Source organism: Falco cherrug, chromosome 4 (assembly GCF_023634085.1).
Source record: "Falco cherrug isolate bFalChe1 chromosome 4, bFalChe1.pri, whole genome shotgun sequence".
In the NCBI taxonomy this organism is placed as follows: Eukaryota; Metazoa; Chordata; class Aves; order Falconiformes; family Falconidae; genus Falco; species Falco cherrug.
The window spans coordinates 33,611,559-33,632,636 of record NC_073700.1 but is presented as its reverse complement, the minus strand read 5'-3'; the positions used below and the strand labels follow the sequence as shown (position 1 = coordinate 33,632,636).

At 38.5% G+C, this 21,078-nt stretch overlaps 2 protein-coding genes across 2 annotated transcripts in view; both read left to right on the top strand.

The window, feature by feature from the left end:
- Positions 1 to 9,771, top strand: part of MOSMO (modulator of smoothened) — a 33,195-nt gene extending 23,424 nt beyond the window's left edge. Inside the window, exon 3 of the mRNA XM_055707370.1 lies at positions 5,790 to 9,771. Coding sequence (XP_055563345.1) covers positions 5,790 to 5,974 — 185 coding nt within the window. The 3' untranslated portion in view covers positions 5,975 to 9,771. The remainder of the gene's footprint in view (positions 1 to 5,789) is intronic.
- Positions 9,772 to 11,178: 1,407 nt separating this feature from the next.
- Positions 11,179 to 21,078, top strand: part of VWA3A (von Willebrand factor A domain containing 3A) — a 33,921-nt gene continuing 24,021 nt past the window's right edge. Inside the window, exons 1-12 of the mRNA XM_027810027.2 lie at positions 11,179 to 11,244; positions 11,883 to 12,007; positions 12,085 to 12,159; positions 13,425 to 13,479; positions 14,299 to 14,397; positions 15,434 to 15,540; positions 15,846 to 15,971; positions 17,278 to 17,386; positions 18,541 to 18,606; positions 19,079 to 19,204; positions 20,624 to 20,762; positions 20,852 to 20,955. Coding sequence (XP_027665828.2) covers positions 11,179 to 11,244; positions 11,883 to 12,007; positions 12,085 to 12,159; positions 13,425 to 13,479; positions 14,299 to 14,397; positions 15,434 to 15,540; positions 15,846 to 15,971; positions 17,278 to 17,386; positions 18,541 to 18,606; positions 19,079 to 19,204; positions 20,624 to 20,762; positions 20,852 to 20,955 — 1,197 coding nt within the window. The remainder of the gene's footprint in view (positions 11,245 to 11,882; positions 12,008 to 12,084; positions 12,160 to 13,424; positions 13,480 to 14,298; positions 14,398 to 15,433; positions 15,541 to 15,845; positions 15,972 to 17,277; positions 17,387 to 18,540; positions 18,607 to 19,078; positions 19,205 to 20,623; positions 20,763 to 20,851; positions 20,956 to 21,078) is intronic.

The following is a 21,078-nucleotide window of genomic DNA, read 5'->3' as shown; positions in this document are numbered from 1 at the left end:
TAGGAAACATGCAGCCATGTGGAATCAACTTGGAATACTATGAACAGGTCCTTCCTGTGAAGTGCCTGTGCTGTAAGATGAAAACATGTGTAACTTATTAGAAGGGGTGGGGAAAACTTCATAGTTGTATTACATCTCTTCTGCAAGCAATTTCAAGACTCCACAGCCTCGTACAGGCTGCTAACAGATACTCTTCTCTCAGAACTTTCTGAACACAGCATAGGGCATGCTGTCTTAGGCAGGCGAGGGAGTCTGCTGGGACTGCTAAGGGCAGCTCTGGCGCTGGCAGCTCCTTTCTCTGCAAATGCAAGGGTGTCTGGAGTAAATCGTCTAAGGCCAAAGGAATCCTCTTGCTCAGCCCTTTCCTTCCGACTCTTGACAGCAGCAAGGAGAGCCTGGTAAGAGGTCACTCTTGCCCAGTTCATGCTGAAATGTGTATATATATGTATAGCTTATATTTTTCATGGAATTTTTGCTTTTAATCTTGTCATCTTGGATGACTCTGGATTTTTTCGACTTACACCTATAGATATGAATTATTGCTGAGAGTGGTCTTGTCTATCTCGTTTAGCTAAGGGACACACAAAGGACAAAAGTTTGATCTGTCAGTTCTCTTTCTTGTATGTACCCGGAAGAGTATTTACTAGCACAGCACTTGCATCCTTTTCCAGTCATCGGTGATTTTACTGCACAGAAACTTGTCTTTCTGGCTTCTCCGCAAAACAGCTTTGGGGAGAGTAGAGGTATTTTCCTGCTCCAGGTCATACTGCACGAGTGACAAAAGTTTCTAAAGGCAAATGTGAAAGTTTTCCTTCACCTTCTGTAGAGTCTTTCAAGAATCACAGTATTCCTTCTGATGTGATAGGTATTGTCACTTTGGGCATAGATACTATCAAAACTATCACTAACATTTGAGTCCCGTTAACTGTAGTACCGAATTCATACAACGTAATGGAGACTGGATTTTTTCTTGGTGTTTGTTTATGCACTGCCCAGGTCTTTGTGGTGTTTTTCAGTGAACGAAAGTGTTGCAAACTCAGCTGTGTGTGTGTTTTGATAGCAGCCAAAGATCTGATCAGCTATTCTTTTGCATGGTATTATTTACCAGTTGCTCAAGTGTGAGCTAACTGCGTGTTGCCGTTCCAGCTTCTATACCACTTCATCGCTAATTATGCCCTGTGACACAGTGGCACAAGTTGGTGGCAAAAAAGTAACCTGGCTTTGGTATTTTTCCATGTATCACTGAAACTGCTTTTTTGCTAGCCGTACTTCAAATTTATGTAACCCCCTTGCTTTTTCAGGGTGCTTATTGTGCCCTTTTCTGGTTTAGAAGATAGAATGAATCTATGGTAAATCTCAAATGTAATTTCCATGGTCCTTGAACAGATACTGTTAAGCTCTGAACATTGTTTCTAATTACGGAAACTTATTCTCTGCAGAAGCTACCTAGGTGGTCTTCTGTATACTATAACAGTCTTGGCTACTGCAGGAAATCACGGAGCTCTCACAAGATCTGTTTACATCTTACACAGATTCAGGTCTTTCACAAGCTGCAACTACTAGAAAGGGAATTTGTTCTGTGTCTGAGGTGCTTCTCTGAAATGTACGAAGGGAGGAGATGCTGGACAGAAAAATCATATTTCTGCCATTTTTCCAGCAGTTACCAAAGAGTCTGTCATTTCTTTTCACCTAAAAATTCAAGTGTTCATGAGCGTAATGGACTTGCTTTTTGGAATGCAAGTAAAAATGGGGCAGAATAATCACATTCTTAACTCACAGTAGCCATACTGCAAATGTCTGTCCCTGGTGTTCTGCAGTGAAGAAAGTGCTGCTTGAGTTATTAAAGATTTGTACCAGGTGCTGCTTTCTATGTTATGCATCTCTAAAGAGGCAAGCAGGTATTACAATGAGCCCTCTAAAGACTAGACCATAGCTTTTTCCTCCTTTTAATATGCCGTATCCTGGATTTTTTGAAGTTGTCATTGGATGCTCAAAACGATTTCAAGCTAAAGAATTACAGGAACTGTCTTTTTTTAACAGCCACCATTCAGAAGCAGACTAGAAATAATTGTGTTTTGTTACCTAAATATTTTTGTTAGTAGAAATTGTACTCATTAAGTGTCTTTTCTGGAAATTTTCCTACCCAAGGAAGAATTTGAAATCAAAAGTATGTACTCTTGAGGGAGAAGTTCTTTATGGGTTGCTGGAAATGTTGCTGGAAATTCATTGAGTTGACGCTACCAGATATGGAGAGTTGTGTTTGGGCTACAACCTGTATAAGAGATTTGTTTCCTTTAGCTTACAAATCTCCTTCTAAAAGAATACACACAAAGTTAACTGAGCACTTCATATATTGGATTTTCTCCTTACTTTCTTCTTTTTTTAAAATAAATTTGTCATGCAGACTTTTCTTAATGAAGTCTCAAAACTTTGCCATCATTCTTCTGCGAGGCTTCCTAATCTGAGGTAGGCTTTGATGAATACTTTTTTTATTTGCTATTTCAGTAGACTAAAAATTCAGACCACATTAAGAAGATTGCTTGGACACCCTCACAGCAGACCATGTGCACTGCAGTATGTGCAGTGGAAGAGGAAAGATGGCTGGTTAATGCTGTAGTAAATGTTTGAAATGTGTATGCGCATCAGCATTCTGCACACTGCCTGCATGCGCAGGATTTATTTTTTCTCCTGCTGTGGACTGAGGGAATGTTGAGCTACCTGCACCCTCCCGTCCTGCAGTGGGAACACTGGGAGACCCCGGGCACACTCCACTCAGCAGTACAGTGCTACTAGCAGGTCTCAGACCTAGGAGCACTGGTGCATGTATATACAACATGCCTCAAAGAACAAAGGTTTAGTAGAGAGGGATCTATTCTTCAACTGTACCCATGAGGCCATCAGAATTTTTCCAGCTGTGTCGTACTTAAATATAATAAATTTAATCTTGAAAGTGCAGGTTGCTTTCAGAATCCTAAAGCTAGAAGTGTGTTATTGTTAAAATACTACAGAAGTTTCGTAAAGAACTGGAATGCTCATCAGAGACAAACTGGATGTAATGGAGTAATACTGGATGTAATGTAACAATACTCCTCAGAGTATTGTTCAAACTGTTACTAATTGTATGTTGCGTTACTAATTGCACATCAACCACTGTTTTCTGGACCACTCGAGTATGGAGATCTTCTGTGCTTGCACAAGTCTGCTCAAGAAACACATACCCAAGCTTTGTCTCCTCAGATGGACCAGCTGTTGGTTAAGATTAATTAAAAAAGGGGGAACATTCTTTAAGGATTAGATTGTGTAGTGTGGAATTACATGGACTGATATCATGTAGATTAAAACTTTCTAGTTTATTTAATGTTTAACATCTGGTTGCTGGTTCTTTGGTTGTGTTTTAATAGATAGCCTAACGAAGGTAGCACTGTCCAAGAATGTAGTAACTATGCAGTTGCCAGATGTTTTTTGTTTGTGCTCTTTTTTTTTATGTTTTAAAAAATAATCCGCCGGCTGCGGTTGCATTAAAAGCGAGAGACGAGCTCCCTCTAGTGCATTCTTTCCTGCTCACTGTTGTCAGCTGAAAGGCAGGTTGATCCGAGGGGTAGCAGCTCTTGACTCAAAGTGTTGTGAAAATTGCACATGTTTAGGAAAGCAAGGAGCGGCTGATGTTCTGATGTGGATCACGGTTTATGAAACTGTCCTTTTTTTGTTTCTGCCCAAGTCCTACTTGAACACTTCTTGAGTTCAGAATCATCATGCCCATACTAGTCTCTTTTGTAGCACAGGAGTGATTTTTTTCCTCAAAGCTGAAACCTGTGCTATGCAAATCATAAGCTTTGAGCATCAAGATATAAAATATATTATAAACTCCTAATCTTGGATAAACACAGAGTCCATTAAAAAAAAAAAGGTTTTAGTATGGGCGTGTAACACTGTAGCTGGGTAAATGGGAGCATGTGTATTTAGTCAGGAAAAGCAGTAGTGAAGTTACATTGAAAAATACTGAGGCTGCTCCAGCCCATCATGTTCTCATTTGGAAAAACTGGAGACTTTGTCCTGGTAAGGCCAAAGGGGACAGGCAAGCTTCTGAATTTATGTACCTTTGGAAAAGCAGCTGCAGCACTGCTGACTTGCACAGCAACCAGTGATCAAGATGATGGCTATTACTGTTGCTAGAGTGTTTTACTCTTGCTTGTTTGACTTGTGGGGAAGCTCAAGGAGGGAACAGCATCCGCAGTTTGTTCTGTCTCTTAGTGGTAGGGAAAGGGGAGACAAGGACAGCACCTGTGACCCTTACTAACAAACAAAAAGCAGCAGTCTGTTAACTGAGAGAAGACTGAAAAAATCAGCGTGTAATGCACTTTATTCATGTAGGAGCATTGTAACTTGGCTTGGATTTTCTTTTTCATGTGGCTGTGTTTATAGGTGCACTTTGAGGACTAGGAGAAGCTTCAGTGGTAGCCAGTGCATCATGTTAGGAGATGTCAGTATGTGGATTTCTGGGCTTGGTGGGAGAACAGAGCAGGTTCAGCCCCTTCCCCCCCCCCCAATATAATTTAGATTTGGTTGAATAATGGGTATTGGGATGCCATGCTCCACTCATAATAAATTATGTTTGAAACAAAGTTGAAATACATAGAAGTGAAATAAGAGTAAAGCACTAGTAGTTGACTGAACTGGTAGAATGAGATAAAATTGTGTTCTTCTAATACTGATTAAAAACCTAATTGTATATTCTTGCATATACAATCAAACCGATTCAAAAGTGAATCCTTTTTATTATGAAGAATGTCTTGCCTCTTAGAGGGACCATATTTGGAAGGCGTTCCTTTGGTCAAGCATATTGCTACATTTGAACTAAACAGAGTTACTTATCCAAAGGGAAGGATAACAACCCTGGATGTGCCCTCCTGGATTTGATCAGTGTACTGAAATGTGCTGTGAGGAATGTTAGCCACTCTTGATACCTGAAGCCTTTGAAATCCATAATGTAATTCTAATTAATGGCTTTAATAGGAGTTCTGGTTTCTTTTTTGTACATCCACACAGAGTCAGTTGTAAGCATGAACCACGTACATAAGTCTAACTGTTCAGGTGAAATAAAAAACCTCATTGCTTGGTTCTCTTTGTTCATGGAGTCTGAATTTGAAGTTTTTCACTAAGAAGCTTAGATTAAACTGAATCAGAAAACATTCTTTGTATTCTGGTAGAAAATCTTAAAGATATTTAATTACATAAGGAAACATCCATATAACTAGGAAACTGGCATCTTTTAATCTAAAAGAAACTGTAATGACAACCTGTGTTTTCTATTTGTAGCAAACTTACAGAAAAGGAATTTGTGTGGAAGAATGGGAGAGGGCAACTACAGTTGGAAAAAAGACAACTCTTGACAATAGAAAAGGAGTTTCTTCAATGTTGAATGTTAGTTTACCTTTACTTTGGGGAAAAATTAACTGAAGAAATAATGAACTCTGTGACTAAATTTGTGGATGATGGTAGAGGTACATCCACCAAATTTTTATTCTGTAAAGACAGTTCATGATCTAGTGAGCAGGACTGAAATTACAGTGAAAATTGGGGGTTTTTAGTTTTTCTTGGGAATAGATGGGGGATGTTTTAAAAGCATGATAATGCCTACTCAGTCCTTTCAAGCAAGTTAGGTAGTAGAATATCTCAGCTGTTCAGTTTGGTCAGAATACTTTGCTTGCTTGTCTGGACTGCTCTAGGAATGGATAAATATTCTCACTTTAACACAGCAGTGACTCTTTTTTTCTCTTCTTTCTTTGCAGTGATTCTATTCTGTATGGCAGCCCTAATATTTCCAATTGGATTTTACATCAATGAAGTTGGAGGTCAACCATATAAATTACCCAATAACACAGTGGTTGGGTCTTCGTATGTACTGTTTGTCTTATCCATTTTCTTTACAATAGTGGGACTTCTATTTGCTGGCAAAGTTTGTTTACCTGGCTGATGAATGTCTGAACTGCAGGACTATTTTGGAAAAGAGCAAGACATCGGAATTGCATTCTCAGGAGGATGCTTAAATCAGACTATGAAACACTTACTGAAAAGAAGAATGCTTTGACTTGTTCTCACTATGCACTTTGGATAAAAAAAAGGAGAGCCTTTCCCGTAACCAAATACAGACAACGTCAACTAATCTCCTGAGCATATTTTAATGCAGTCGGGTCTGCACTGTGATAGGAACTAGTGAAGAATGCTTTACACTGAGAAGCATAATGCCCCATGTTACTGTACTGTTCCTGTTTTTAACGTCTAATGATTTGGAAGTCAAAGTATTTATGAACTTTGTGGTAGACCAGAGGGTTGCAGAGGAATTCAAGTGAGGCTGGCCTCGCTGTTTAGGAGATTAGTATTTTACATCTTCCTTCTGATGAGCAAAGCCTTTGGCACCAATGTGGATCAATCTTGCATTACTGCACCAAGAAGCCAATAGATCAAATCATGTTCTCTAAATGTATGTAATGGCGAGAAGACATACATCCCCTCCTCCCCCATAAGTTCTAGAAAAACACTAAGGAACATTTTAGAGGGGGATTTCTTCCTTATATTTATATAAATATATATATAAATATATATATATATTTTGCTGATGCAGTATACAGTGTGTGTGTATGTGTGTGTGTGTATATACACATATATGTATATATATGTATATACACACAAATGGTTCCTGGAAAAGAACTCAGAACGCTTTGCTAGCAAAACACTGTGGTGTGCAAAACTAGAACTCAATAGAAAAAAGCCATTTCTCTGAAGGCCACATAGCTGAGAGTCTTCAGTTTACCTCATTCTTTGTAGCAGCCCTTGATTTTAACAGTTTTTGTAATAGGTACAAACGATCCCATGCCTTTCTAGGTGCAATTTTAAGTTAAGCTAAAATTCTTTTTATGGTAATTTATTTGTATATGAGGGTAGAAGGTGAGATCATGTCATACCTTAAAGTTAAAATCCTGATTTTGGGAAACTGACACTATTTAAATTATTAGCAACTGTTGTACAGAAAGTCTCTTTTTCTACTGCATTGTTACATTAGCATTCATACATGGTCAAGCACAGCATTTTACTATAGGTTAGCATTTCTCTAGCACATGTAAAATGCAATCTTTAAAGTCATACAAACACTATTCCACTGCAAAGATGGAAGAACTTATTTTTATTTTGAGTATTAATTCATCTTTACCAAAAAAAAAATGAGCAATATAATTGTTTAAATAATATATGCCTTGTTTACTAAAGCTGTAATTTTAAATGTGCATTTAAGGGCCACCCAAATTTGGAGTAAATATTCCTCACTAAAGGTAGTTTTATTTTTCAACACAAGGATAAACATTTGAATCCATAGATATCTTAATTCACTACTTAATCTAACCTTGCAGAAAGTACAGTTTAGTGTCCCAGGAAAGCTTCCTGCACCATCAGTATTTGTTTTCCAGTTAATACGTGGTTTACCTGAGATTCATTATGAACACAAAAAAATGGTATTTGTCAAGTGCTGTTTCATTGAGCTTATTAGAACTGCATTACTGAATAGACATTTTCCTAAAATGTTAGCGAAAGAGTATTTTGGAATGAGATTGTTGATAAAATATAATCAGTTCCCAAAATAATCACTTATCTGATAAGCTTAAATGTTTGAAATAAGACAATTTGCACAATTCTTTTAAACTGTGTGCCATTCAGACCCTAATGGGTCCCTGTCCTCCTCCACCTCTTCCCTCTCCCCCTCCCCAGGTATTTTAATATGAAAAGGTTATTTGCTGAATTAAGTTTGTTCAAAGATTTCAAATGAAAAGCAAACTTGTCACTGGAATGGCCTATAAGTGAACTTTTTTTTCCAGTCAGCTCACTCACAGGTAGAAGGGAGTGTTTAGGGCTCACTAAATTTTTTTTAAAGCATACTTGTCTGTAAATACAGCTGAGCACCTCCTTGGAAGTGATGGATTAAATATGATTTGGTTCCTAATTTAAGCCTTTATCTGCATGAGCAGTGTGAGGTCCCTAGTGATGTTGGCCCCTAGTGATGTGAGACAAAGTGCAGGGTTCATCAGCTGGTTGTGTGTCTAAATTTTTGGTGTTATCACTGTTGTATCCTAAGCTGAAGTATTCACTTTAAAAAAATAAATCATAAATTATGTTGGGGGGGAGCTCTTCATTTTCAGAAATGCCACTTGTAAATAGTTCTAGGAGATTTTTTTAACAAACACAGGTGGTGGCGGTGGGAGTTCCTCAGTTGCTAAGATTTCTTCTCCCCTCCGCAGCTTATTTCAGTTATAGTAACATCATGTATACAGTGGATTTAGGCTTAGATTAAATGGATCATAATTTAATAAAAAAAAAAAAAAACACTTATTTTGGAGCATACCAAGACTGTGGCTGGCTGGCTGGAAATATATCTGATCTGCCAATGCTATTGCTATGAATTATGAAATGATAGCAGAGATTTAACAAGTAGATAGTTTAATTAAATATTTGAGCATTTTAAGTCCAGAAATAGATGCAGCCAACTGCATTTAAAATAAAAGCACCCGGTAATTAAGAGACAGCTGTCAACAGTTGCTTTTAATAAGGTCACTAAGTACTATATAGTACAGTATTAATTTATAGCAGAAAATCATATCTTGTAAACTGTATATAAAACACTGTTTTATGGTGCAATCATTTGTCAAACTTATGTCTGTTACTTTTATTTTAAAGTTGTGTGCATTCTTTTCATACCTAAGAGCATCACTGTAAGATCTGCTGAAGACTATTTATAGGTTTTATTTGCACAAGATTTTGTTTTAAACTACGGGAAGTTCGTATTGAACATGCCTAAACATCTGTAGACTTTTTCAGTTCATGAAAAGCAAATGTTTCCATGTGTATCTTCTCCAAAGGTAATCCCATATTTGTGTTGAGTGTTTACATAAACTTTTCTGATTCTGCCAGCCATTAATTGTAACTTTTTGAAGGACAGCTCATTTCATATGTCACTAAAGATTCTTATTTAGTCTTTTGCTTCAGAATTCCCCCAAAGGTTTGACGTCCCATCGTAATGTAATTTGTGCACACTATGTTGTTGCACACTATGTTGTTTGTTTGGCCAACAAAATGTAAGATCAGAAGCTTGAAATACCTTCAGAAAGAAAACTAGTGGATTTGTCTGTATAAATCTTGCGTTGAGCTCAGCTGAAATATTTGCCTGGAAGCTGTTTGTCTCAGACCTGGGGAGGGTGTGCTTCCCTGAACACACCAGTCTATTGAAAGTCGCTTTCCGTTGTTAATCTTGCTGGCCAGTGATACCAGTTTCCCGAAGGTGCTGGTAGCCTGCACCACCACCTGAGCCTGGTCCTCTGGCTGGAGTGAAGCAGCCGAGGGCCCTCCTGTCATACCTGTGTTTCAGAGCCATCGTTTAACCACTTCGGAACACGACTGTAGATTACTGTTTGCCCCAACACACACACACACGATAAAAATGAAAGCTGTCCTTTAAAACCTTTGTGAAGGATGAAAATAATGAAGGAAACGGTGTCTGCAAGGGGTTGTCCTGCCTGGGCATCGTGTCGCTCGCAGCTTGACACCCAACCGCCTGCGTCCCCTGCCCCGGCCTTTACTGAGGATTGTTTTCTAATTGGTTTAGAACATTTTTCAATTAATGATTTCCAAACAAATGTTAATACAAACTGTATAAAATGAACATAATTTTCTTCACTTGTATTTTTGTTATTGAGCAAGTTTATCAAAATAAATTGTCTACTAAAGCGACTGGCCCCGGCTGCGCTGACTGGAACTGGCCCCGGGCCTCGCGCCCGGGTGGCTCCTCACGCCCCCCGCGGACCCGCCCGCCGCCGCCGCCCGCTCCGCCCGCCGCTGGGGCCGGCCTGTCTCCACCGGCAACGCCGCAACGCGGCGGGCCCAGCGGGGCGTGGGGCTGGGCTGCCCCGGGCCCGCACGGGGGAAGGGTCGGGTCGGCTGAGTGCCGGCAGGTACCTTCGCCAGAAGGGGCTTAGGGGAAACCCTGTCACGGGCGCGGTGGGAGCCCGGGCTTTCGGGACGTGTCCGGGCTGGGGGCGCGGGGGCAACGGGGGAGGCTTTTCCTCGTGAGGTGAGGAGAGGAGAAGCCCAGCGGGCGGGACGCGCGGGGTCGGGGAGCCGAGGGGCCTTTCCCTCATGAGGTGAGAGGCACCAGCGGGCGGGACGCGCGGGGTCGGGGCGCCGAGGGGCCTTTCCCCCGTGAGGTGAGGTGAGGCGACGAGAGGCAAGTCTGGGGGGGCCGGGAGGCTGCGGGCAGAGGGCTCCGCTGACACCCTTTGGTGAGCGAAAGGGCGCGGGTGGTTGGGGACGGCATGAGGCAGCGCAGCCCTGCCAAATGAAAAACAGCATTTTATGATCGTTTTTGCCTTGACGTTGCTGCGGCTAAACCCGAGGGGCAGCTCACCTACACGGCCCCATCCCCGCCGCAGCCCCGTGGCGGCTCACACTCGTTCGGAGACCGCTGTTTTGCTTTGGTTAATCTTTCCTTCTGTCTGAGCTGTGTGGCTAGTCTCCCGGCAGCTGTGCGTACATAATTAACTGCAAAAAACCTTTAACAAATAGCTCTTGCAGGGTAGTTCCTAAATGTGTTTTCTATAGGTGGATAATTGTAACTCCTCTTTGCAGCTGTTGTTTAATTTCCTGTTGTCCCACATGCAGTGTAATTATCATATAAGTTGCTGACTATTAATACCTTTTAAAATAGTATGTATTCCTGAGGGTTTAAGCTTTTTACTCTAATACTTTTGTCTTTTTGCATTTTTTGAACAAGGCTAAGTTTATTCATCTAATGGATACACACATCAGGAAAATGGCACCGTTGTTGGACAATGATCAGGTTTTGGCAAAAGTTGGGTGAGGATACTGTTAAAAAGTCTTCTTGGGTTTTCATATATAGCTATAGAGTAAAAACTGTAGCTTGTATAAACTATGTACTATGTCCTTTCAGAACGTTTGTCATGCATCAAATAGAGTGTGTAAACAAATGTCAAAGCATAAAAACTTCCTACTGAAAAAAACTTGTAAAGAGTTTATGATAATACGAGAATGTTGTAAGTAATCCCATGAAATTAATTGTCTTGTAGCGTGACCACAAAATCCAGTCTACAGGGTGATCATCCACCATGGCAAGATTTTACTATGCCTCATCTAGGACCAGATGATGGATTGCTGGTAATGTATATCACCAAGACACAAGATCTGCTGGTAGGCATGTTAGTTTTCCTGCTAAATGGAGTAACTAGAAAAGTAACACATACCCACCATAAAATACAGAATGGGGAATAAATAAGCTGATAGACAACTGATATGTTTCCTTACATATATTTACATATACACACAGACAATTTGATAGATAAAATCACTAAAGTCATTAAACTACGTATAATTTCTCTGCAGAGTTTAATCAGTCCATGAACACACAAAACAATAAAGGTACATCAACTGTTGGTACTGATTTTTTCTTCAGAAAAGCAGAAACCAAATATATACCCCTTCAAACTCTGTGAGGCAGGTTTTGGAAATGCTTAATTTTTCTCCCTCCCTTGTAACTCACTGGGGTATTTATTTTAATTCTTTTACTAAACTCTCCTGTTTCTTGTCTTCCTGTCTCCTCCAGACTAACCTCTTCTTACCCTTTCTTTAGCTCACAATCAGGGAATATTCTGAAAGCTTCTTTTCCTTTGCATCCCACATCCAAAAGTGTATGCCAGTACCTAAAATTATGTTGTTCTTGGATATGCATTGCCTACTAGCAGCTGTCCTTGGGACTTAAATTTTTGTCACGTTGGAACAGCACATTTCATTTCTCATGCTGCATTTGATTTTTTCTATTTCATCTATAGGGAGTACAGATGAAGAAAATACAGTCTAAAAAGGTGCAAACCACAGAGGAATGGCTAAGAAACCACAGTTTAGAATCCTTGAAATTAACATTAGAGCATCTGGTAAATGAAGGCAATATTATTTTGTAAGTACAACACTGCCCTTTCTTTAGTCAGTTGTAATTGTGTGCATCTTTGATGTTAATTATACATAGTGTTCCAGGAATTCAGGAAATTGTGTTGAAGAGATAGAGTTTACAGAAGAGACGGTTACTGATTTTGAATCCAGACTTTCTGAGTAAGTATCCATCTTGTTTATGATTTTGGTGCATGACATTCTATATCCCTATCCCCCGTGACTGCAGGTACTGCCTTCAATTATAATTTGTTACCTTTGGGAACTTCAGAGTATCTCAGCATTAAATCCTTTCTGCTGAAATTTAGGGTAGGTGATAATTATATGTCACTACAGCTGAGGTTTTTTTAATGAAGATGCCTATTAACCAGGTTTTGAACTGAAGCAGTTAGCTCATTTTAGAAAGGTAGCTAGTAAATGGTTGGGTTTTCACAGGTAATACTGCATATTTGTGGGTTATGTTTACTGTAACTTGGATTAGTTTCAAGTCATGGATCTAGTCATGATCTGTGGAAATTAGAAGTTTTCTAAGTGAATTTTAAAATTATAAAATTAAGGAAACTTAAATTGAGGGGGGAAAAAGCTGTAATCGTGTTTTTGCTGGTTTTCACTCCTAGACTGTTCCTAGGAGTGCCACTACTTCAGCATACCTCACTGTGTTAGTTATGAAGATCCAAAATCTTGAGAAGGTCCACCTTTGGTACTTGGGCCCTGCACCATCTAAGCAAACTGTCTGCAAATCTGGTTTAAAAAAGTAGCTTTAGCACTTTGAAAAAGCAGAAAGGTATTCCCCCTTTATTGATTTAAACTTTATTTGCCAAATTGTAAAAACTGTGCTCATGGTATTAAAAATAAGTTGGTTGAAAAACAATTTTAGAGGACAGCAAGCATATTGTTTTAGCTCAGGTTATACCTGTTTTGAAATGGAATTGTTAAAAGTTGTGCTGCATTTAGTCCAGTACTTCAATGAGTGTGCTGCCTTTCAATGACAAGATTGTATTTCACGACTGTTTTAAGCCATAGGGTAGTTTGTGTTAAACGCATCTGCTGCTGCTAACCTGTGTGTGATGAACTAAACTTAGTTTTGCCTGAGCTTCTGTCACTCACACATACACATGGTGAATACCCCTCTCCTATCTCTGAACAGAATAAGCCAGCAACTAAGGAGGAAACATTTCAGTGATCCAGTTTTCAAGACAGCTTCATATCTAATCAGTCAAACAGCTTTAAGGGAAGAAGTTTTTAAATGGTTAGCCCTGCCACAACCACTTGTGTGAGAACACTGAAAACAGTATTTTTAAATACTGTTTCTCACAGATTTTGCATATGTGAGAGAAAGGATGTGATGAAGACAAGTGGTTGATTGTTACATCAGTGTACAATGCAAGAAAATGCCTTAGCTAAATGTGTGCTATGCCTTTTGTCAGAGTGATCGAACTTTATCAGCAGCGAATTCAGTGGCTGTTGCAGGACAGCAGAAAGGTAACTTTAACTTTGCAGTATATTTTTACACTGGAACTGTATATGGCATTAAAGAATAAATTAACTTTTGAATGCTAGTGAAAAGTAGCTTCCAGAAAGCTTATGTATTTTTGTTATTTACTGGGAGTTATACATCATGCAGTGATACATATCTTGAAAATGGATTGGTTTTCTTGAACTTTCATTGGTATGCAGTTTTCTGCTTCCTAGATCCAGTCTTTTTCTTTCTCTTAGCAGTCTTAATCATCAGGACCTCTCTGCGATTTAGATGGGAGCAGACAACGCTGAGCTTAAGCTCTGACTGGAGTGGAGCTGTCTTGTAGTCCGTTGTGCCCTCTCTTGCAGAGCTGGTTAATCGCTTACTGTGCCTAGTCGTGCTAATGCTCAGGAGTGGGAAAGGGACAAAACTGCCTCTCAAAGGGGATAGAGAAAGAAGCAGCATTCCAGAATCTGGCTTCCACAAAGTTGCTTGGTTTAATGTGAAGGAGATTCTGTAGACAAAGTTATTTTTATCCTCTCAAATAACTAATAGTTTGTCTTGGGAAGGAGGTAATGTGATTCACTGGTAAGCATAAACTGGGAGTCAGGAGGCATCTCTTTTTTTTTTTTTTCTTTTTTTTCTTTTTTTTTCTTCTTTTTTTTTTCCTGGTTTTTTTTTCCTTTCCCTTGGCTTTGTCACTGTGTTATCTTTATGCTAAAAAGTTTAAAGTGAAAATAAATACCTAATATTTGATTTTTAAATAGTGTTGTACAGAATAAACAGTAAAACTATTAAACTTTCAATAAGCTTAGTATTTACAGTAACTTTTCTCTTTTAAGGTGTTTGGCCTCATAAAAGGGACCAAAGTTGGACTTATGGTTCATGTGTCTCATATGAGTTACGGACCTCAACTACTGGATTTTCAGAAGGACCTCTTGGTAAGTAATAATAAGCAGACTTTGACAATTGTAACTTACTAATTAAGCTTTTGTGTAACTACAAGTCAGGAACTTAGTAGAAAAAAACTGCTTAAATTCAAAATATACAATACAATAGTTTTCTGTTGGAAAAAAGTATGTTCTAAATGTCTTTGAATGCTAATGTCTAGATAAAAACAAACTTCTCTATGTACTATAATAATAATACTCGCCTTATTAATATCTTGAAATTTCTCAATTCTTGTACTAGCATTCTCAATTGAATAAACTTGCCTAACAAGCAGCTGTAAGAGATAGAAACAAGTTGCACATAGAGCTATTTATAGTAAATATTGTTTCCTTATGCTTTTATGTTTTGTGGCAACAAGGCACACTTCAGAATTTTGGTCAGAACCTTGGTTCCTGAAGTCCCAAAAGAAGCTTTTTCTTTATTCTGCTCTTTATTTCTATAAAGCTTTTGTATTAAGGAAGGAAGGTATAACGTAGCTGGTTTACTATCTAACTTTGAAACTTTGTACAATTTCATTTTCTGCATTCAGGAATTATTTTACATCAATTTCTATTACCTGCATTTTTCATTTGTGTGTTTTAAATAAAACTCCTTCAAGAAAACTTGATTTCCACATAGTCTGGCTTGCCTAGCCTTAATATCTGAACTGTTGTTTAGCCCTAACCATGAATATTTATCAAACATTTTTAGTAATTGCTTTGTGGGTGAATATGCCCATTCTAGATCAGTATGTTGTTTCACGTGCCCATCAGCTAAGAAGAAAAAGTGACAACAGTACAACAAATATTCCCCGTTTCCTGCCCCATTAACAAATTGGCTGGATCACCCCAGGTTTGCAGGTTCTGTCTCTGTACTCCTTAACAAATATTTGAATCTGTATGGCTTTTTATTGGAAGCTTTTCTCTGTGGTAGCTGAAGATATTGCTGTCAACTATTTTTAGGGAATTGCTATTTTTAGTCTTTTACATAATAACCCTGCTAGAAGCAGCATGGATAATAATGCATTAACAATTTTTTATTTATTAGTGCTTAATAGATGAACAGCTATGTTACAAGAAGCAATTGTACTGCCTCTCATTCAGTACAGAAATTTCATCTCTGTGGGAGAGTCCAAAAAATATCAATGTTCATGTGTAAGTAAGTTGATTTCTCTGAAAAATAAAAGTGTTTCAAACAAGATCTCCATTTAATTAGAGCAATTTTTTGTAGATAATAGCAGTTTTTCATCTTGTGCCTGTAGTGATTTGTAAGAGGGGGGAAAAAAGCAATGAATTTTAAGTGCATTTCAAGCTAGTTGTTCAAGCATGAAATATCTTAGTAGCTCCTGTGATTTGTAGTAATCTTCATGATCTATCTTATTTAACACCTGCAAATTAAGTGTACATATTCCTTTTTCTCCCCCTCCTGCCCATCCCCATCCTCCTGCCCTCTCCTGCAGGCTACATGAAGCAAGACAGTGGATACAACAGCTGGAACCTGGTCAAGGCTGCAATTTGCTGAAAGCCTTAAAACATGTCTTTATGATGAAAGAACTGAATTCTCTGGTTTTTATTGTAGGAAGCTGGTAAATTCATTATGTGTCAACCAACTTTAGCTGGCATAAAGAATTGGTACAAGAATCTGAACTTGATGCAAAAATAAATAGAAAATTTAAGATCCAGGGTTTTCGTACTACTGAATTCCTGTATTCCTTCCCTTTTTTACTATTTATAAATCTTTTCTGATATGAAGCTACATTTTTTTGCTTTGCAGATCAGCTATCGCTTAATCCATTGAGAGTCTGCTAGCTCTAATTTTGCACCAATAAAAATCCTTCAGCATCATTAAGGGTGTCACGGAAAGGGTCCACATGTCTGGGAAGATTATATGATGAGCTAGATTTTGCTGTAAAATAGCATTAAGCATTTAAAGATAGTCTTCTGTCTGTGATCTTACTGGTGCTGATGGAAAACTTGACATGTCTGATTAAATAAATGAAACCAGGCTGAGACAGATAAATTATGGACTTAAATTCTGTAGTTCTACTGTCATCATTTGAAAAGTTGCGGTACTGGAGTCAGGATTATAAGAAAAAGACTACAGTAAGGATTCTGGAAGCGTTACCCTACTCCTAATTTATTTTGGTTTTTTTTTATTTTAAATATGCAAATAAGGGATGGTGCAAGTTTGGCAAGCTTGGTATTTAGTGTGATGGAGATTACGTTTCAGCTAATTTCCTGAACACAACGGTGTTCAGTTAAAAGGTTCCAAGTTTTGCTTAGGTCTGCTTTGAACAGAAAGCAAAACTTTATAGATAATGTGTGCAAGTGAAAACTTCCTTAATTTCTGTCCCTGGCCAAAGTGTAGCTGGAAGGAGAACTTTCTACTAACCATGAAGAACCATCAAAACTCGGGGAATGAAAGCTCTGTGGGTTGCAAAGTTCTAAGCACGAAGGTTTACATTCTTTGGTGCCTTTGGAAGACAGTGCACATCCTTACATACAGTTGAAGATCTGATTCAAAATCTTTTATATTGCCATTTGTCACAGGGGGAAAACCCACAATTCCTGATTTTTAGCTTCCAGGGCTATCAGAGAATAATTTAGAACATTTCATGCACAAGCTGTTAAGAACTGGAATAGAATCCTAGTGCTTTTATTGTCATTCAGGTTTTCAGGACAGGACCAAACCCCAGTAGTGGTACTTCAGTAATGGCTGAAAGAGAGAGGCAATTAAGTTATGCTAAATGACTGGATTACATTCCCATGACTGATTATTTCTTTCCCACTTAGTTTACCTCCCTGTCTTCTTCAGTATGACCTTTTTCCCCCATTTGATTACTGCCATTGTTAATTCTTTTTTTTTCCCCCTTATTTATTTATTTATATCAGCCCTGACCAGCCTTTGGAAATATTGTCTGACTATGCTCAGCAGTGTATGCTGGGGAGAAAACTGCAGACTCATGCTGTTACATATGATTGCAGCAATCCTGCTTCTCTTGTAAGTAATTGTTTTAAAACTTACTTCCGTAAGTGTCCTGTCATTTGTTTCCTATTCAGCTGCAACATCTTCTCTCATAAACTTGAGGGGAAGCTAACCTACTCATTAAAGAGTTCTTGATCTAGCATTGTATTTTCTTTAGAGCAGTTTTGCATACAAGAAAAGATTTGTTTGGAGCATTCATCTTGGTTCATACCGAAGCCAGAAGTGGCAACCAAGTGGTGTCAGCTGGCTTGGCAGCTGAAGGGAAGCAATTATTTCCAGATAATCATCCTTTGTGTTTACAGAGAAGACTTTAGGGCTAAGAGCTCTTTTGCAGGTGAAAGTGAAAGATGGGACCTCAGGTAGGCAATATTGCAGTAAGGACAAGTGGGTAGGGAGAAGGATCATAGGAGACAGAAAGGCAGGGAATTGGAAGTGAGATCATATGAGCATGGCAGTATGGGATAGGAATATTTTGGTATGGAATAGCATCAGGGCAAGACCTAGAAGCCTTGCTCAGATTATAGTGTTGATCATGAACAGTGGTTTAGATCTTAGCAGTGACTCCCTGAAGGAAGAGGACAGAAGGATAAGCAGTTACTTTTGATGAGCTTCTGCATAGGAGCTTGGGTTTAGGTGTTGATCGCTTGTTTAAGCTTATCCCTAAGGCATGTAGTGGCTTCAGTGACAGGGAAGACACCACTGAAATCCTGGTTTGAAGAGAAGGTTGAATGCAGTAAGGGCATTGCAGTCATGGGGAAGGGGATTGTAGTGGTAGATGGTAGGAGAGAAGGAGATGGGGGAGGTGAAAACAGAAAAGGATTTAAGAGGTAATTACAAGCAAGGGAAGGATAGCCTAACATTTATACTTGTAGACTTCAGTGATATGCCTTTGATCTGCCTAGCACAAGCCTGCGTTCAAAGGAAGAGAAAGTGCCTGGCATTTTAACACAAGGTGAATGAACTTGACCCGTATTGCCTGTTTCACGAATTTCTTTACTGAATTAGTTTTTCAGCCTTACTAAAATAAGACTGGTAAGGAAACAATGGAAGCATAGTTACTTTGGCTTTCTCATGACATGTACCTCAAAGATTCTTTCTGTCTCTAATTAAGAATTGAATACCAAAACTGAAATCAAAGTAACTCTTTTTCTTCCTATTTATATATGTAGGCAGTTCTAAAGAACTTTGCAGAAGCTGTAAGAGGCCGTTATCATTGCTACTCTTCAAAGGGAGAGGTAGGTGACAGCTAGAGAGGCAAAGCATTTTTCTCTTTTTGATGATTCTTCACGTTGAGAAGGTAAACTAATTATCATCTGTGTGGAAGTTTATAGCAAGACTTGGTGCTGAAAGTCTGTGTCATAGAAGTGCTAAGGATGTGTTCAGTAAACCTGTAGTTAATTTTTTCTCTGCAAGTGAAAATGCTTTCCTAAAAGTGCAATAAATTTTGCAGATACTGTTCGCTGACATAAAGCTGATTAATAGGATCAAAGCAGTGGCTTATGGTAGACCAATTCAAAATAATAAAATATTATCTTGTTTATAAAATGATGACTAACTTACATGCAGTGCATTAGATATATTTACACTCAATTCTGCTGTGCCAGGCAGTCTTGTATAGACGTACACACATCAGAGTAAGAAAGCTCTGTTTAGTTAGTGTTTGAATAGTAGTTAACTTTTTTTCCCCCTTTTTTTTTATATGTACAGAATTTTGATAGCAGTGATTTTCGTCTGCTACTTCAGGAATCCCAGAAGGCTAAGGACCTACTCAAGACCATCAAGCAGAGTTTTCAAAGAAGAATTGGTGGTTCTCTTGTTAGTAGATTAGCAGATGTATGTATCTTTTTATTTTCAGGTGTACTTTGAAGTATCAAGGGTAGAAGGTTTTAGTGTTCACAGTATGAAAAAAAAATTATATGACTACTCAGGTATTTTGATAAGTGAACTTCGTATATTATATATTGGCCATCCATTGTAAGAACAAACGAAGGCCAAAACCAGTAGAGACATTTTGCTAGATGTTCTCCAAAATGCAGCAAGTTTTATAAACCAACCAAAATGCGATAAAAAGAACATTGTACCATGATCATAATGGAAATCTAAGAGAATAGCTACCCTAACAGTATGCATGGTCATTTGAATGAAGTTCCAACAGTCCTTTAAATGGGAAAAAGATACTTACTCCTACATGATTCAGATGGACACTTAAATCATCTGCAAAATCCTAAGGGCTTGTCTAGATATATTAGTAGCATGGAAGTTGGGAAGCTACAGTCTGTCTGTTAGACATCTGTCTCTATGTTGGTCCTGTCTTATTTTGAGGATTTGGCACCCTTGGTAATGTTTCTATTTTTATGCCTTATTTGACCAACATACCAGAGGTTCTTACCTTGTTTGTCTTTTCCCCAATGAAGTAACTTCTAAGTGCTTTTGATGAAATATGGGTGTGGAAGAAAGAGAACCTCCTGTGATTCTGTGAAAGAGGGACTGAGAGCTTTCATTGGGTATCCTCCTATATCTGGTCATCTGACCTGAGGCATCCTAGACAGGAGGAAAACTGGTTATTTGTGAATAATATTTCTAATTTTGTTTTCCCTCACCCTCCCTATTCTGTATATATAGAATTCTTTAATCTCTCTTCCAACCTTATAATTACGAAGGACCATGTAGACTACATACTAAGCAGAAGTCACCCTGAAATGACTTGGAAGGTTCTATATCCCTCAATAAAAGCATGTCATTTCAGAAACTTATTAGTCAAACCTTCTGTATGAAAAAACATCTCCACAAACTTCTTTCCATTCATAAAACAAAGGTCTCTTACCCCTTTTTGAAATAAAGGAATGCTAGTGCCCTATAGTAGATTTTATCGACTTGTTTCCATTGGTGTGAATGAAGGTAGAATGTGGTTCATTTGACTCTGTGCTCAGTGCAGGCAGAAAATGGAACAGTCAAGATTTGGTCTGTGTGTAATGGCGATCCTTTTGAGACTTACTTTTCTTAGAGAAACGATTGGCTGTTTTCATGCCAGTATGCATAACCACAATATTTTAATTTCCCCGTGGGTTTTTGCATTGTGGCAAGCATAGTGAAGTTAGTGGAACGTTGTCCCCCAAAACTGTTTTGCTTGTTGAAATCCCAGCACTTTAGTGAACATAAGTAAAACTATATTCCACGTTGAGTATTTTGGATTGAGGGTAAGAAAAAATTAATGCTAAAATTTGCAAGAGTTTTTCTTAAAATCTCTTTTAGGTTTCCATAGAATTTGCAAATACAACACCTTCCAACTTCTTACCAAAGCCTCCAAATCATGAAGGACCGTTAGTTATTCAAACACCATGTGTCCTGGCCAAAACCTCAGCGGACTGGTTGAAGACATATGGATTGAAAGGTAACACAGAAAGAAAAGCTTAACAGGTGTAGAACGTGAATTAAAGGCAAAGCATGTGTTTTGTTTAATTTCTTTGTTTCTTACTATAGCTAAAAAGTTAAACCTATATCAAGTTTTGGCTCCTAATGCTTTCTCTCCTGTGGAAGAATTTATACCTATTCTTAAAAAAACAGTATCATCAACTCTGCATGAGGTAAGTAATGAGGGCCCTTTATTTTTCTTGGGTTTGTTGGGGTTTGGGGTTTTTTTCTTTCTATTGCTACATTTTCCTAATTAAAATCAGTACTTTATAAGTTAGTGAAAGCCTATAGAAAGA